The sequence below is a fragment of the Malus domestica genome, chromosome 16 (genome assembly GCF_042453785.1).
Source record: "Malus domestica chromosome 16, GDT2T_hap1".
NCBI classification, from domain to species: domain Eukaryota; kingdom Viridiplantae; phylum Streptophyta; class Magnoliopsida; order Rosales; family Rosaceae; genus Malus; species Malus domestica.
The window spans coordinates 14,046,404-14,060,157 of record NC_091676.1 but is presented as its reverse complement, the minus strand read 5'-3'; the positions used below and the strand labels follow the sequence as shown (position 1 = coordinate 14,060,157).

General features: G+C 35.8%; 3 protein-coding genes across 10 annotated transcripts; 2 read left to right on the top strand and 1 right to left on the bottom strand.

The window, feature by feature from the left end:
* Positions 1-6,551: 6,551 nt before the first annotated feature.
* LOC114821939 (serine/arginine-rich SC35-like splicing factor SCL28) lies at positions 6,552-10,647 on the top strand. Of its 7 annotated transcripts, XR_003769803.2 has the most exons (9): positions 6,562-6,902; positions 7,322-7,399; positions 7,595-7,759; positions 7,848-7,912; positions 8,043-8,088; positions 8,440-8,660; positions 8,770-9,015; positions 9,293-9,565; positions 10,321-10,647. XR_003769803.2 is itself a non-coding variant. In XM_029095459.2 (7 exons), exons 1-7 carry the CDS (start codon positions 6,718-6,720, stop codon positions 10,328-10,330), a joined length of 822 nt encoding a protein of 273 aa, XP_028951292.2. In that variant the 5' UTR covers positions 6,552-6,717; the 3' UTR covers positions 10,331-10,647. The 7 variants fall into 7 exon arrangements, 2 of the variants coding, with proteins under 2 accessions (XP_028951292.2, XP_028951293.2); XR_003769804.2 differs by having other exon boundaries at positions 6,553-6,902; positions 7,851-7,912; positions 8,440-9,015; XR_003769802.2 differs by having other exon boundaries at positions 8,440-9,015.
* Positions 10,485-12,105, bottom strand: LOC114821940 (NADH dehydrogenase [ubiquinone] 1 alpha subcomplex subunit 8-B-like). 2 transcript variants are annotated; one of them, XM_070816259.1, is made up of 2 exons: positions 11,756-12,105; positions 10,485-10,756 (listed from the first exon to the last, which is right to left on the bottom strand). In XM_070816259.1, the coding sequence occupies exons 1-2, from the start codon at positions 12,103-12,105 to the stop codon at positions 10,741-10,743; spliced, it is 366 nt and encodes a 121-aa protein (XP_070672360.1). In that variant the 3' UTR covers positions 10,485-10,740. The 2 variants fall into 2 exon arrangements, with proteins under 2 accessions (XP_070672360.1, XP_070672359.1); XM_070816258.1 differs by lacking the exon at positions 10,485-10,756 and adding an exon at positions 10,945-11,276.
* Positions 11,758-13,273, top strand: LOC114821941 (uncharacterized). The gene is made up of 2 exons (XM_029095463.2): positions 11,758-12,230; positions 12,905-13,273. Exon 2 carries the CDS (start codon positions 12,907-12,909, stop codon positions 13,078-13,080), a length of 174 nt encoding a protein of 57 aa, XP_028951296.2. The 5' UTR covers positions 11,758-12,230; positions 12,905-12,906; the 3' UTR covers positions 13,081-13,273.
* Positions 13,274-13,754: the final 481 nt, after the last annotated feature.

The window sequence follows — 13,754 nt, the reverse complement described above, 5'->3', positions numbered from 1 at the left end:
CTAGGTAGGGATGTGAATGTACATTTAAGAATCACTCCCATAGGTGATGTGGGATGTTACAATCCACCCCTTTTATGAGTTCAACGTCTTCGTCGGCACACTTCCGACCAGGGATTAGCTCTGATACCATTTGTCACATCCCAGCCCGGGTCCACCACATCCGGGCCCGTTCCACCACCGTAGCATGATATTGTCTGCTTTTGGCTTACCATTCCCTCACGGTTTTGTTTTTGGGAACTCACGAGTAACTTCCTAGTGGGTCACCCATCCTGGGAGTGATCTGACATCGTTCTCGCTTAACTTCGGAATTCCTACGGAACCCGAAGCCAGTGAGCTCCCGAAAGGCCTCATGCTAGGTAGGGATGTGAATATACATTTAAGGATCACTCACTTGGGTGATGTGGGATGTTACAGTATGGGTCAATTTCAGGAACCATTTGTGATAAAAACTCTTATAACAGAAGTCTTGACGAAATTGTGACGGAAGAACCACATTGGTTTGCGACACCTATTTTTTGGGATTACATTGATCTATTTTCAAATTTCAGGAACCATCTATGATGGTGTAAGTCAATTTTAGGGACCATTTGTGATATAAACCCTTTAATGAATTTAGGGGTATTCAAACATAATTTTAAGTGTTCTGTAAAATTCAGGGGCTTGTATTTATTGAGAATTTGAGAGACTTTAATGGATTTATAAATTCATGGATTTTGATGGAGTTTAATTGATTTGTAGAAATTCCATATAAAATTTTGATTCAATTCCCTCGAAATCTCATAGGAAGATGTGAGATTTGTGGATGCTTAAAATACACTACAAAATCTCTCAAATTCCCTCTAATTCCTCAACTTTCTCAAATTCTTTAAAATCAATTTATAATTGAATACACCTGGAATATTATAAATTTCTTTAAAATCCTAATTGAATACACCCAGATTTCTAAGGATTTTAATAAACTATCTTAAAATTATAATTGAATACACCTTAAATTTCATAGAACCACTTAAAATCCTAATTGAATACTCCTATATTCATTAAAAGAATTAAAATCCTTCAAAATCCCAATTGAATACACCCCCATCAATGTGTATTCAATCAGAAATTTTACATAGTTTATTAAAATCCTTATAAATCTAGGTGTATTCAATTAGGATTTCAAATAAGTTTATAACATTTTAGGTGTATTCAATTGAGAATTTATTTTAAAGAAATTTAAAAAGTTGAGGAATTTGAGGGAATTAGAAAGATTTCGTAATGTAATTTAAGCATTCACAAATCTCACATCTCCCCATGATATTTCGAGAAATTTGAGAGATTTCAATGGATTTATAAATCCATGGATTATTAAGGAGTTTAATTGATTTATAGAGATTCCATGTAAAATTTTGATTCAATTCCCTCAAAATCTCATGGGGAGATGTGAGATTTGTGGATGATTAAAATACACTACAAAACATCTCTAATTCCTTCTAATTCCTCAACTTTTTCAAATTCTTTAAAATCAAATTGTAATGGAATACACCTGGAATATTATAAACTTCTTTAAAATCTTAATTGAATACACCCATATTTTTAAGGATTTTAATAAACTACTGATTGAATACACATTAATTTCAAAAAATTACTTACAATCCTGATTGAATACACCTAAATTCATTAAAAAAGGCTTATTAGTCAAAATACCCTATGAAACTACCATTGAGTCTTAGTTTACCCCCTGAAACTGGTTTTGTCTCACTTTATCCCTGAAACTAACATTTTCAACTCTTTTGTCCCACTTTACCCACTTTTGTTAATGGACTGTTAAATATAATAGTATTTTAGGCATTTTAGTTTTTACACATTTATCTACCTCTAGTCCCCACACTAAACAAGTCTCAATTTTATTTTGGACAACTTTAATTCAAATGCATAAATTTTGGGCATTTTTTAAAATAAATTATCCAATCAATACAAAAATTCCAAGCAATAACATCATTGTATCAACCAAAATAAGGGTTACATTTGTTCGTAGAGTCATTTCACTTACAAGACATTCATGTATTGACTCGAAACTTTGCAATTGAAATATATTCATTACAACAAAATCATTATACCATTAAGCTATCTTAACCAAAATACTTCCTAAACCAAAAAAATCATTTAAAGCAAATGTGCACAGTTTGAACTAGCTCATGCCTAGTGGATTTAGTGCTCAACAATGTGTTTTTTTTTTTTTCAAATTGTGCACATTTGCTTTAAATGATTTTTTTGGTTTTGAAAGTATTTTGGATAGGATAGCTTAACGGTATTATGATTTTGTTGTAATGAATATTTTTCAATTGCAAAGTTCAAGCCAATACATGGATGTCTTGCAAGTAAAATGACATACAAACAAATGTAACCCTTATTTTGGTTGATACAATGATTTTGTTGCTCGGAATTTTTCTATTGATTGGATAATTTATTTTAAAAAATGCCCAAAATTTATGCGTTGAATTAGAGTTGTCAAAAATAAAATTGAGACTTGTTTAGTGTGGGACTAGAGGTAAATAAATGTGCAAAAATTGAAATGTCTAAAATAACCTTAGATTTAACATTTCATTAATGAAAGTGGGTAGAGTGAGACAAAAGAGTTAAAAATATCAGTTTTAGGGGTCAAAGTGAGACAAAAACCAATTTCAAGAGATAAACTAAGACTCAATGATAGTTTCAGAAGGCATTTTGACTAATAAGCCTTAAAAGTCGAAGAGTTTTTATCACAAATGGTCTCTGGAATTTACCTTCACCATCAAGATGGTCCTTGAAATTGAAAATCAATCAATGTAGTCCCTAAAAACAGATGTCGCAAATCAATGTGGTCCTTCCGTCACAAGATTGTTAAAAATTCTGTTAAGTGCTGATGTGGCACACAAATGGGCCCCACGAGATTTATGGGTTGTTATCACAAATAGTTCCTAAAATTAACTCACACCATCAAGATAGTCCCTGAAATTGACCCACACCATCAAAATGGTCCCTAAAATTAAAAATCGATGCATGTAGTCCTTGAAAATAGGTGTCACAAATCAATACGAATCTTCCGCTACAATTCTGTGAATTTTTTTATTATGTGCTGATGTATGTTTAATAATTAATGAAAAAATTTGTCCAAATACCTTTTTTGCACAATAGAATTTTTTTTCTTATAATAGGACCTACTCCAAATGGAGTGTTGAAGTATGTCAATCTAGGTTGCACAATGAAATTGACCCTCACCAAAGGTGATCTCGATCTAGGTTCAATTCGATGAAGGGTATCAAAGTGTGTAAAGATGAGTGTACTGAGATTTGTTTTAAAGAATAGACAACGAAGGAGGTAGAGGAATGTGGATTAGGATTAGAGGCGATTGTAGGACTGGGTTTTTGGATCCATAACTTTTTATTAACTATTAAATTATTAAACTTATTTGTATTTTTTTAAATTTAATTAGACTTGTATGATCCATTTATGTGTCACATCATCACATAATAAATTTTTTGACGGAATTGTGATAGAATGACTACATTGATTTGTGACACTTATTTGAGGGACTACATTGATCGATTTTCAATTTCAAGGATTATTTTGATGTTGCAGGTCAATTGCAAGGACTATTTTGATGTCACATGTCAATTTCAATGACCATTAATGAGAAAAAAAGGATTTATAAGACCCATTTATGTGTCACATCGACACTTAACAGAATTTTTAACAGAATTGTGATGGAAGGACCACATTAATTTGCGACACCTATTTTCAAGGACTATATTAATTAATTTTCAATTTCAAGGACTATCTTGATAGTGAGGGTCGATTTCATAGACAAGTTATGATAAAAACCCAAAGTCAAAATTCCAATTTAATACACCCCCTTAAACGGTTTTTATATTAGTACCCTATATATTGTTGAATACACCCCACATTAAATTTAATACTAGATAAGTTATTTAACCTACTACGCAATGACAATTTCAACCTTAAAAAAATAAAAATTTTCTAAGTTCACCAAAATCATTTTAATTTATATATCCCAAGATTATTTATCTTCTTCTACTAAAAAAAGATGAATGTTCACGATGACCCTTAGATGAAGGCACTAGTTTTTGTTGATAAAGCTCTCACTTTCTTATTAAGCAAAGAAAACTGTTATGAAGTGGTGATATTAATGCATCTCCAGGACTACGAAAAGAAGTCATAAATTGTTACAAAACATAAACAACGCCCATCAATGCAACATATCATTTTAGGTTCATTTGCAGCAATAGAAACTGCACTAAAATATCTTAGCTTACTTTAATGTTAGTGGGAGAGTCATCCACAATCACTTTAGATTGAGGTATCATCTCCTTACTTTCCTCAGGGTTGTTCTCCAAAGATGAAAATGGAGAGCCAAGTCCAAGACCACTATATATTGCTACATTCTTTCGAGCTATGTCATCAGGGTTCATTTTGATTCGAACCTTCAATGTCCTTTGATCAGTTGGATTGCCTTGTTTGTTTGAAGTTTCATCTTTCAAGGAACACCTCTCAACTACTTGAGTAGAAGGCAAACATAAATTCCGTTTAACTCAAATGTTTCATGGGAGGACCATTGAATTATGTGACAAATGAGCACTGTTAGCAGCTAAGCCACCTTGTACAATACCGAATAAGTTCTGCTCCGTTGGTCTATTGTGAGTTGTTTATTAAAGCAATGTAGACACCTAAGAGCTAGACATACCTTCTGGCTCTCTCCATGTCTCTTTGAAACAAGAAGGATACTTCCATGATCTTTCACTTGCACCTAGGTGTGAAGAGTGTGAAGTGTATGCAGAAAATACGGGGTGTATGTTGATAGTGTAGGGTGTGAGGCTATTATGAGGAATAATGGTGGAGTGTATTAAGATAAATTTTTGGGGTAAAGTACAAAAAACTACCTTAACTATTGGTGTCACGATACTTTATTGGTGTCACGACACTTTCATACCTCATCTTTTAAAATTGACAATGTCATGCCTCATCTTACGAATTTGTGCCAATGTCATACCTCCGTCAGTTTTTCTGTTAATTTCTCAGTTAATTGCTGACGTGACTTGATTCAGGACCCACTTTCTATTAAAAAATTAATAAAAAATTAATAAAAACTAAAAAAAAATCATTTAATAGTTTTTAAATAATAAAATAATAAAGAAAGGTTAAAAAAAATTCAAAATAAACGAAACTTCCCCCTGCGCCCTATCTCTTCTCCCCATATTCATCTCCCTTCATCTTCTTCCTACTACTGCAACCCAAAAAAAAAGAAAAAAAAAAAAAAAAAACAAAACTTTGTCCCTTACCCCCACCCCCAGGCGCCCTCTCTCTTCTCCTCCATCTTCATCTTCTTTCCTCTTCTTCCCCCTATTTGCTCCAACCCAGACAGAAAAAAAAAAAAAAACAAACAAACAAAACTCCCCATGCACGCTCTCTCTCTTCTCCCTCATCTTCTCCCTTCCTTTTCTTCCTACCTGCAACCCAGAAAAAATAAAATAAAATAAAATAGAATAAAGAAACTAAACTTTGTCCCTCCCCCCCCCCCCGACGCACCCTCTCTCTTCTCCCCATCTTCATCTTCTTTCCTTTTCTTCCCCCTATCTGCTGCAACCCAGAAAAAAGAAAAGAAAAAAAAACCAATTGTCTTCCCCTGCACCCACCCTCCACACCCAACCTCGCACCCACCCTCTTCCCTCCTCTACACATCTTACTCCTTAAATCCACACCCATTCCCCCCATTTTCTCCGCGCTCAAGTTTTCCACCTGTGGAATCGGCCTGGCGAACGGGATCTAGGTTTTTTTTTTTAATTTTTTTTATATCATTTTATGGGTTGCAGGTAGTGGGTGCGAGGGTGGGTGCGGAGGGTTTAGGGAAGACAGGAGGAAGGAAGAAAGGGATGAGTTGCAGGGAAGGGGGGGTTAGGGAAGATGAAGATAGGTTTTGTTTTTTTTTTCTTTCTTTTTTCTGGGTTGCAGCAGATGGGGGGAAGAAGAGGTAAGAAGATGAAGATGGGGGAGAAGAGAGAGGGCAACGGGGGAAGTTTTGTTTGGTTTATTTTTATTTTTTTTAAAACCTTCTTTATTATTTTAGTATTTAAAAAATATTAAATGATTTGTTTAGTTTTTAATAAATTTTTAATAGAAAGTGGGTCTGGAATCAAGTAACGTCAGCATTTAACTGAGAAATTAACAGAAAAACTGACGGAGGTATGACATTGACACAAATTCGTAAGATGAGGTATGACATTGTCAATTTTAAAAGATGAGGTATGAGAGTGTCATTACATCAATAATTGAGATAATTTTTTGTACTTTACTCTAAATTTTAATTAAAAAAGTAAATATGAGTTGTAGTGAGAATATGAGTATATTCAACAATTAGTGAGATGTTAATATAACAAACCCCATAAATCTATTAAAATTTAAGGAAAACTAATGAAAAGGTTTGAAAACTTTGAGTTTTAATGATAAGGACAAAATAAAGGGTAAAATAAATAGTATCATGTTTGACTTTTTAATGTAAAAATATGATTTTTCGTTAAAGTAAACAGTACCGTCGTAAGCGTTTCGTTAGAACTCCCTGAAATCTAATTCAATTCACTCCCTAAATTGATATCTGCACCGCACTCTATTCTTCTCCACCATCATACTAGGGACTTAGGGTTAGGGTTTTGCGCGCTCAGGGTTCAAACCCTAGCTGCAACAATGGCCAGGTACAGAAGCCGAAGCAGAAGCTACAGCCCTCGTCGGCGCAGCCGGACTCCGCCGCGTGGACGCAAGCGATACGACGACGAGCCGCGTGATCGACACCGTGACAGTAGGTCTCACAGAGACCGTAGCTCACCCGCCCCTTCTGGCTTGCTCGTTCGCAATCTCCCTCTCGACGCTAGGTATCTATCTCTCTCTGTCTTATCTCTTTGTCTGCATGTATATATATATATATACATATATATATATATATGTATATATGTTTGTATTGATATGTATATTTTGGTTTTTGTCAGTCAAGATTTTTAATCATGTTGTTTATGTGGTTATTCTTCAAATGCGTGACTAAAATTGGGTGGTAATGATTTTCTTTGTTTTTGTAATTTTTTGTGCTTTACTTCTCTAAATCTACAATTTTGTGTTAATCTGTGGTTAATACAAGTATATTATCGAAGAATAACTTGATTTTCCATGGTTATAGACTTAATCCTTCAGCTAATTGAGTTGATTAAGACAAGTCTTTTAACCCCAAAGCACGGATTCATGATAATTTCCATTACTGAACATCTAGGCTTATTCGTTGTTTATCTGTTTTATGCAGGCCAGAAGATCTTAGGATCCCATTTGAGCGATTTGGCCCGGTAAAGGATGTGTATCTTCCAAAGAATTACTACACGGGGTATGCCATTCTTGATTGTTATAGTGTTAATTATGCAAAAGTTGTAATGTGATTCTTCTTTTTCTGCTGTGGGTCAATGGTGTAAAACTTGCACTCTGGAATAGATATGTCTTTGAAAGTGGACATATTTGTGAATTTTCTGGATAGCACAAATTTAAGTTATTTTGACTCACTGTTTTTACTTTCAATTTGTAGGGAGCCACGGGGTTTTGGGTTTGTGAAGTACCGTTTTGGTGAGGATGCAGCGGAAGCAAGGCAACAATTGAATCATACAGTTATTGGTGGGCGTGAGATAAGAATTGTGTTTGCTGAGGAGAATAGAAAAACTCCTCAAGAAATGCGCACAACTACCCGCGTAAGGTACGTTGTATTTGGCATGCCTTCTTAAATATAATTAGATATTCATTTTATAAATGTGATTTTTATTTTATTTTATATTTATCTGCAGTAGTCGACATGGAGGAAGCTCCAGAAGGAGAACGTCACCAAGGTCCCCAAGACGGCAATATCGTTGTCAGTTTTAACTTTCACTTGGCTTTTTCTGAATGACATGCAAGATTTTTTTTTATTTTTTCTGAAGTCCTTTGTGAAATGATTTGCTCCTACTTTCTTCTAAGTTATCATCAAATGTTTTTGGTCACAGCTTACTCGCCGTCACCATCACCATCACCTGTTAGGCGTTACTCAAGGTCTCTATATTATCTCTAGATGCTTCTTTTATTCATTAACACTGTTTCATTTCTATAATACTGTTGTAATCTGCATGGTAGGGTGGTTACTCCTTTCAAAGGTGTGGTAGATTCATCAGCAATACGTTCACGTGGTGATATAATATTTTCCAAAATTGATCAATGGTTATAGTTATTCAATGCTTGTTTTCATGGATGAGTACATTAGAGCGATCACATTTTCATTGAAATATAACTGAATCCACCTTTTATGTTCACATACCTGTGTTTCTGGTGAAATTACAGAATGAGAACTCTTATAGGTAGAGAGAATGAATTGTATAATATTTTCTGGTGGCCTTGTTTATGCAGATATAATTTAAAGACTTTTGGATTAGTAAAGTTTAATGAGAAAAGAGATCATAAAAGTGACGGGCAACTTCTTTACCTTCCACCAATGGTCTCCATAAGTACTATCTGTATCCACCATCAACTTTCATCCACAAATGGCATTGGGTTCCTATTGTTATGACTTTGGTTTGTGAGACTTTCTACGACCGACTGAACTGACAAGCTAACTGGGTGTTAGAGATGTTGGAATCTTTACTAATATTTATTTATTTTTCCTTCTTATATTAGCTTAAGTAAGTTTTAATGAGAAATTTGTTAAGTTTGATATCTTGTTTTGCATATACCATACAGTAAAGAAAGAATATAAAGCTTATAGTTGGCCAAAGAAAGAATTCATCTACAAAGAAACGAAGCCATTCAAAGTTTTTACCGGTAGAGTATGGTGACATGTTGAAGGAAAAGATATTATCTGGTTTTAGAAAGTTGGGGCAAAGTGAGCTATGAAGTTGTCAGATGCTGATCAACCAGTACTAGCCTAACTCTTGAGTGTTTGAACCAAGTGTCATATTTTTTGTTCAGAACCCTGTAAAGGTTCAGGTAAAGGTTATATCTTGATCAATTAGATTTGAAGAGGATGTAAGTAGTTGTTCGGTTATCTTGAAACAGATAATTGGTTCTGAATTGTTGATCTGTGCTCAACTTACTTTTGCTTGTGCATGTGTACTAGATTATTAATCGGGGAATTTTTTTTTCTTGTGAAAAATGGAGATGGGTTTAGTGCATCTCTTATTCATTTGGAATATTTCTATTTTATTCTCTTGCTGCATCTCCATGTTTTTTTCAATACATAATTAGGTGTTTTTTCCATTGGAAGGGACCGTCGGGCTAAGGATGATTATCGCTCGCCAGTGCAATCTAGATCAATTTCACGATCTCCCTCACCACGGGATGGAAGAGACTACAGGAGGTCCCCAAGTCCTAGAGAGAATGGTCGAAGTCCTCGTGATGGTAGAGACTACAGGAGGTCCCCAAGTCCCAGGGAGAATGGTCGGAGTATTCGTGATGTGAGGGAGTATGCAGCCAGCAGATCAAGGAGTCCTAGGGGTAACAGTTGCAGTCCACCAAGGTCTTGTTCGCAATCCTACAGGTAGATGCCTCTTCGACTTTGTACTCATGTAAATAATTTCTAGTGTAATCATAATAAGCTTTGTTGAGGCCACAGAATATGGTCTTAAATTTGCTGAGTATAGTTTCATATTATATGTGAGAGGTACCCTTATGGAAGGAGTTTGGTGTGGTCTTAATTTTGCGGAATATAATTTCATATTATGTTTGAGAGGTACTCTTATGGAAGTGGAGTTTGGTATGGTCTTAATTTTGCGGAATATAGTTTCATATTATGTGAGAGATAGCCTTATGGAAGTGGAGTTTAGTGTATTTTTGTTAACTTTATTTTGAAAACAAAATCTACTTCCAAATCGTTTTCTGTTATTTTTCAGTTGGATTTAGTTGTATAATTTGAGTGCTGCTGTTAATTACTTTGGGCTTGGTTCTAGTGATTAGGCGAGGATGAAAGTTTTGCCTGTTTACCTTTCTTTTAATGCTGAATGTTCTAACCAAAATTCTGAATGTTAGACCAATGAAAAACAGTTTACGTTCCAAGTCCCTACTAGGACGGATGGTAATAGCCTGGTCTCAGTGTAGTTGGTGATTAAGGTCCCCTGAAGTATGTGGGGTGGGATGTGACCCTATTTACTTAAATTGTCTAACCAAATATGTAGTGGTGGTGATAATTTCTACAACCATTGCTGTACGGTCATCTTCACATCCTATCTATTTCATTACACTAGCTTGTCGATTAAGTGCTGTGGTGGTAATCTCTATAATTTTTTTGCTGTGCAGTCCCCGCTGATGCCTGTCGGGTATGTTGGTTGCTGCTTCCAAGTGTACTCTGAGCGTGGTTAACTGGATGATATGCTTTAGTATTCTCGAAGATCATGAATGTTTGGTAAATATGAGTTTCGGACCATATCAGTTTGCCCTATGGATTTAAAACTATTCGTATGTTCGAGTCAAATGGATCTAAGTTGTATGGAGCTCAATGTGACTTGTACAATTGTTTGAAATTGTTTGAAGTACGGAAGGAAATTCGCACTTCGATTTCTCCTTCCGTACTCTTTGCTTTTGTTAATTGATTTTTCTTTGATTTATAAAGTAAAGGATAGAATACCGGCTTGAGTTGTAGCTCTCATTTTTTCGTAATACTAAAATTTAAAGGAGACCGAACAAGGAGGCGTTTTTCATGACAAAACCAATCATCCCTCAGGTGCACCTGCAACTGCAACACAGGTAAGAGAAATCAATCATGCTTTAAAACGGTGCAAATTTTCCTGTAAGCAAAAATTAGTTGAGCTCCACAAACAAGATGTGTAGAAAATGTATGCGACAATATTCGCTCATTTGACACTGCCCGTATTATTGGGATGATGGCGTTTGATAACCCTTTCATTTTTTGGTTCAGATTTCATTTTTTGATAGAGATAAAAAGAAAATCAGTGAGCGTAAAGTATGGATGAAGAAGGGTGAAGCGAGGAAGGGGAAATGAAAGAGAATGTACGGAAAAAAAAAACAGCTCAAAATCATTTCTGGTTCCCATATTATGTGCCGTTCAGTACACATTTCTTCCAACTCCTTCCCACCACCATTCTTCCTCCCTTGTTCATACAAGGAAAATGAAATATGAAACCTAAAAACGAAAAAAGTTACCAAACAAGCTCTTCTTTAACTCAAGGGAAACACGGACAAAAGGTCACATTGCTTGCTACAATCAACAAGGTTCGAAACAAAGTTCCTGAAATCTGCTCCCCATGAAACTTATTAAGTTGATATGTATGAAAAAGAAAAGATTAATCCTGATATTCTCCATAGCAGCAAGACTAATGATTTCAAAATTCATGGCATTTAACACAAGTTCTAAAACTGACCTGTCAAATAAGCATTGGGATTAAACCGACTCTAACGACGAGGATCAACACTCACTTGGCACCAAAAAGTGTTCAGATACAATGTTTAATCAGCTAGACCTAACTTATTGTTTGTTTAGCGTCCCTCAGTTGTATTTTTTCGATTAATCAGTTCTATTTCTGCATATTTCCCACAAAATTTGAACAATTGCATACCCCTTGAACCACATTGAGCTCATTTAACCAAACCAAGCCACAATTCACAAAAAATCACAGCTTCAATTCAAAAGGGTCCACACACAAACGAGTAACAATTCATAAGAAACTCAGAAAAGTGACACGAAAAATAGGAGGCGGATTTGGGATTGGCTTACAGGGTGAGCACGCACCGGGTGACCTGACGACCTTTGTCGAGACACTTCTCGGGGTTCGGGTCCTTCTTCTTGCACTTGAGAAACGCCACGTTCTCGGCCTGGCAGTTGAACTGAATGTGCTTCGCCGCCGCCGTCAGCACCGCCGACGTTAGGATTGGTTCTCCCGCTGGGCCCACCGCGCTAGCCATATCCGGCTCCTCCTCCGATCGATTCCGATAAAAAAAGATCCAAACTTTGAAGCAAAAAAATAAAATTTTATTAATTCGGAGAAATCCAATTGAAAAACAAAGCTCCACACGCACAAGGCGACTTTGGAGTTGGAGATTGAAAGGGCAGTTTAGTCTTTCCATCCTAAACCCTTGGGCCTTGTACTTGAATTAGAATACACTGCGGGTTTTCAGTCTCCTCCTTGAGACTCCATTTCGGCTTTGCACCTCTCACTTCTCAGGCGATTGCAGCTTGCAAAAGTTGAACAGTAAGCCCGAAATTCTTCTCATCATTTCTGGCTACAAATACTCCATCTTTCTGCTTTTCTTTTTCTTCTGAATTTTTTTTTGTTTTTCTTACTGATTTTTTTTTTTTTTCTGAAATGGGAATGGTTGTAGTAGTTATGGAAGATAGAGGGATTAAACCATTGTTGTGTTTATGTGATTTGGTGGAAGATAGAGGGATTAAACCATTGTTGTATTTATGGGATTAAACCATTGTGTTAATATTTTTCTCAATCTGACTCAGAATTCAACTGGGGTTCCTATAAAATTTGGGTAATTTTAGTTGGGTTGCAGAGATCTGAAAGGAGGAGGTGCTACTGTAAACTTGTTTGTGTGCTTGGGAAAATGAATCTCAAATTCTCGGCCATGTCAAGATGTAAACTTGTTTGTGCAAAGGCTTTATTGATGTTATGCCTACCTCTCCCTATGCGATTTGATAGGATTTTCTGTTGTGAATTGATTTGAATTACAGATAGCTGTTGTTCCTCTTGATTAATTTTTCCTTTTTGTTGGGGGGTGATGTTTAAGGCCATGTAGGAATTTCGTTTATTACTGCAGATGCACAACTTTAGTTGTGCACATGTTTCCTTGTTTGTGTAGTGAAACGTGCGTTTTCTGTCACTTTTGATTGGCTTTCTCTTCTGTTGTTTGAATTAAGGAATGGGTGAAAAGAAGAAGAAGGCTACCTTGTTCATCCGACTTATCTCAGCAGCTGGGACTGGATTTTTCTATGTCAAGAAGAAGCCGAGTAGGGTGCAAGAGAAGCTTGAGTTTCGGAAATTTGACCCTCGGGTAAATCGTCATGTTCTATTTACTGAGGCAAAGATGAAATGAGCAAGTTTCCACTGCACTATGGATGTTTCCATTATTGTCCGCCTTTGTTTTTAATCCTTGTAGGCACTCTGTTTAAAGGTAGACCTAACTCTTAAGAACTTGGGTTAATTAATGGTGTTTTCTGCTGTATCTTGATGAAAGTTCACACTCTCTCTCTAGCTCAAGCATAATAAACTCAAATTTCGATTGCTAATCTACCACTCTCATGCTGTTCTAAAACATGGGTGATTGAAATATCGAAGAGCTTTATTAAGAGTTAACGTGTTGTGGTTTCTTATTTGGAAGACCATCATGCTATCATAGCGTTGCTATGTCTTCTTTGGCTCTGTGTCTTGGCCATGTGATGTTTTGCTTTTCTCAGTCTTAAGTTCCTAGCTGTTCGCTTAGTTGTTTACTGGGTCTAGTCACTCAGAAAATCTAGGATGTATGCGTGATGAGAGAGATACTAATCGGGGATAACAACCCCGGTTGTACCCAAGAATCCACCCGAAACACCAGAGTTGGGATTTGGAGTTTCATCCACCTAAGTTTGATTAGGTTTTTATGCCCCGTCTAATAAGGCAAAAAGTACAGTTATTGGAGTCGGTCATTTCTCCATGAATGAAAGCTGCTTATCTATATATATGATATGTTGTGATTTCCTTTAAGATTGATCAAATAAATTAGGAAGAATG

Bases quoted from the DNA above. Each gene is read 5' to 3' on its own strand.
- LOC114821940 (XM_070816258.1), bottom strand. From the start codon at position 12,105: ATGGAAAGACTAAACTGCCCTTTCAATCTCCAACTCCAAAGTCGCCTT. The intron at 11,277-11,755 runs GTAAGCCAATCC...CATGGGGAGCAG, and splicing joins ACCCGGTGCGTGCTCACCCT to ATTTCAGGAACTTTGTTTCG.
- LOC114821939 (XM_029095459.2), top strand. From the start codon at position 6,718: ATGGCCAGGTACAGAAGCCGAAGCAGAAGCTACAGCCCTCGTCGGCGC. The intron at 6,903-7,321 runs GTATCTATCTCT...TGTTTTATGCAG, and splicing joins AATCTCCCTCTCGACGCTAG to GCCAGAAGATCTTAGGATCC. The intron at 7,760-7,847 runs GTACGTTGTATT...ATTTATCTGCAG, and splicing joins CGCACAACTACCCGCGTAAG to TAGTCGACATGGAGGAAGCT.
- LOC114821941 (XM_029095463.2), top strand. From the start codon at position 12,907: ATGGGTGAAAAGAAGAAGAAGGCTACCTTGTTCATCCGACTTATCTCA.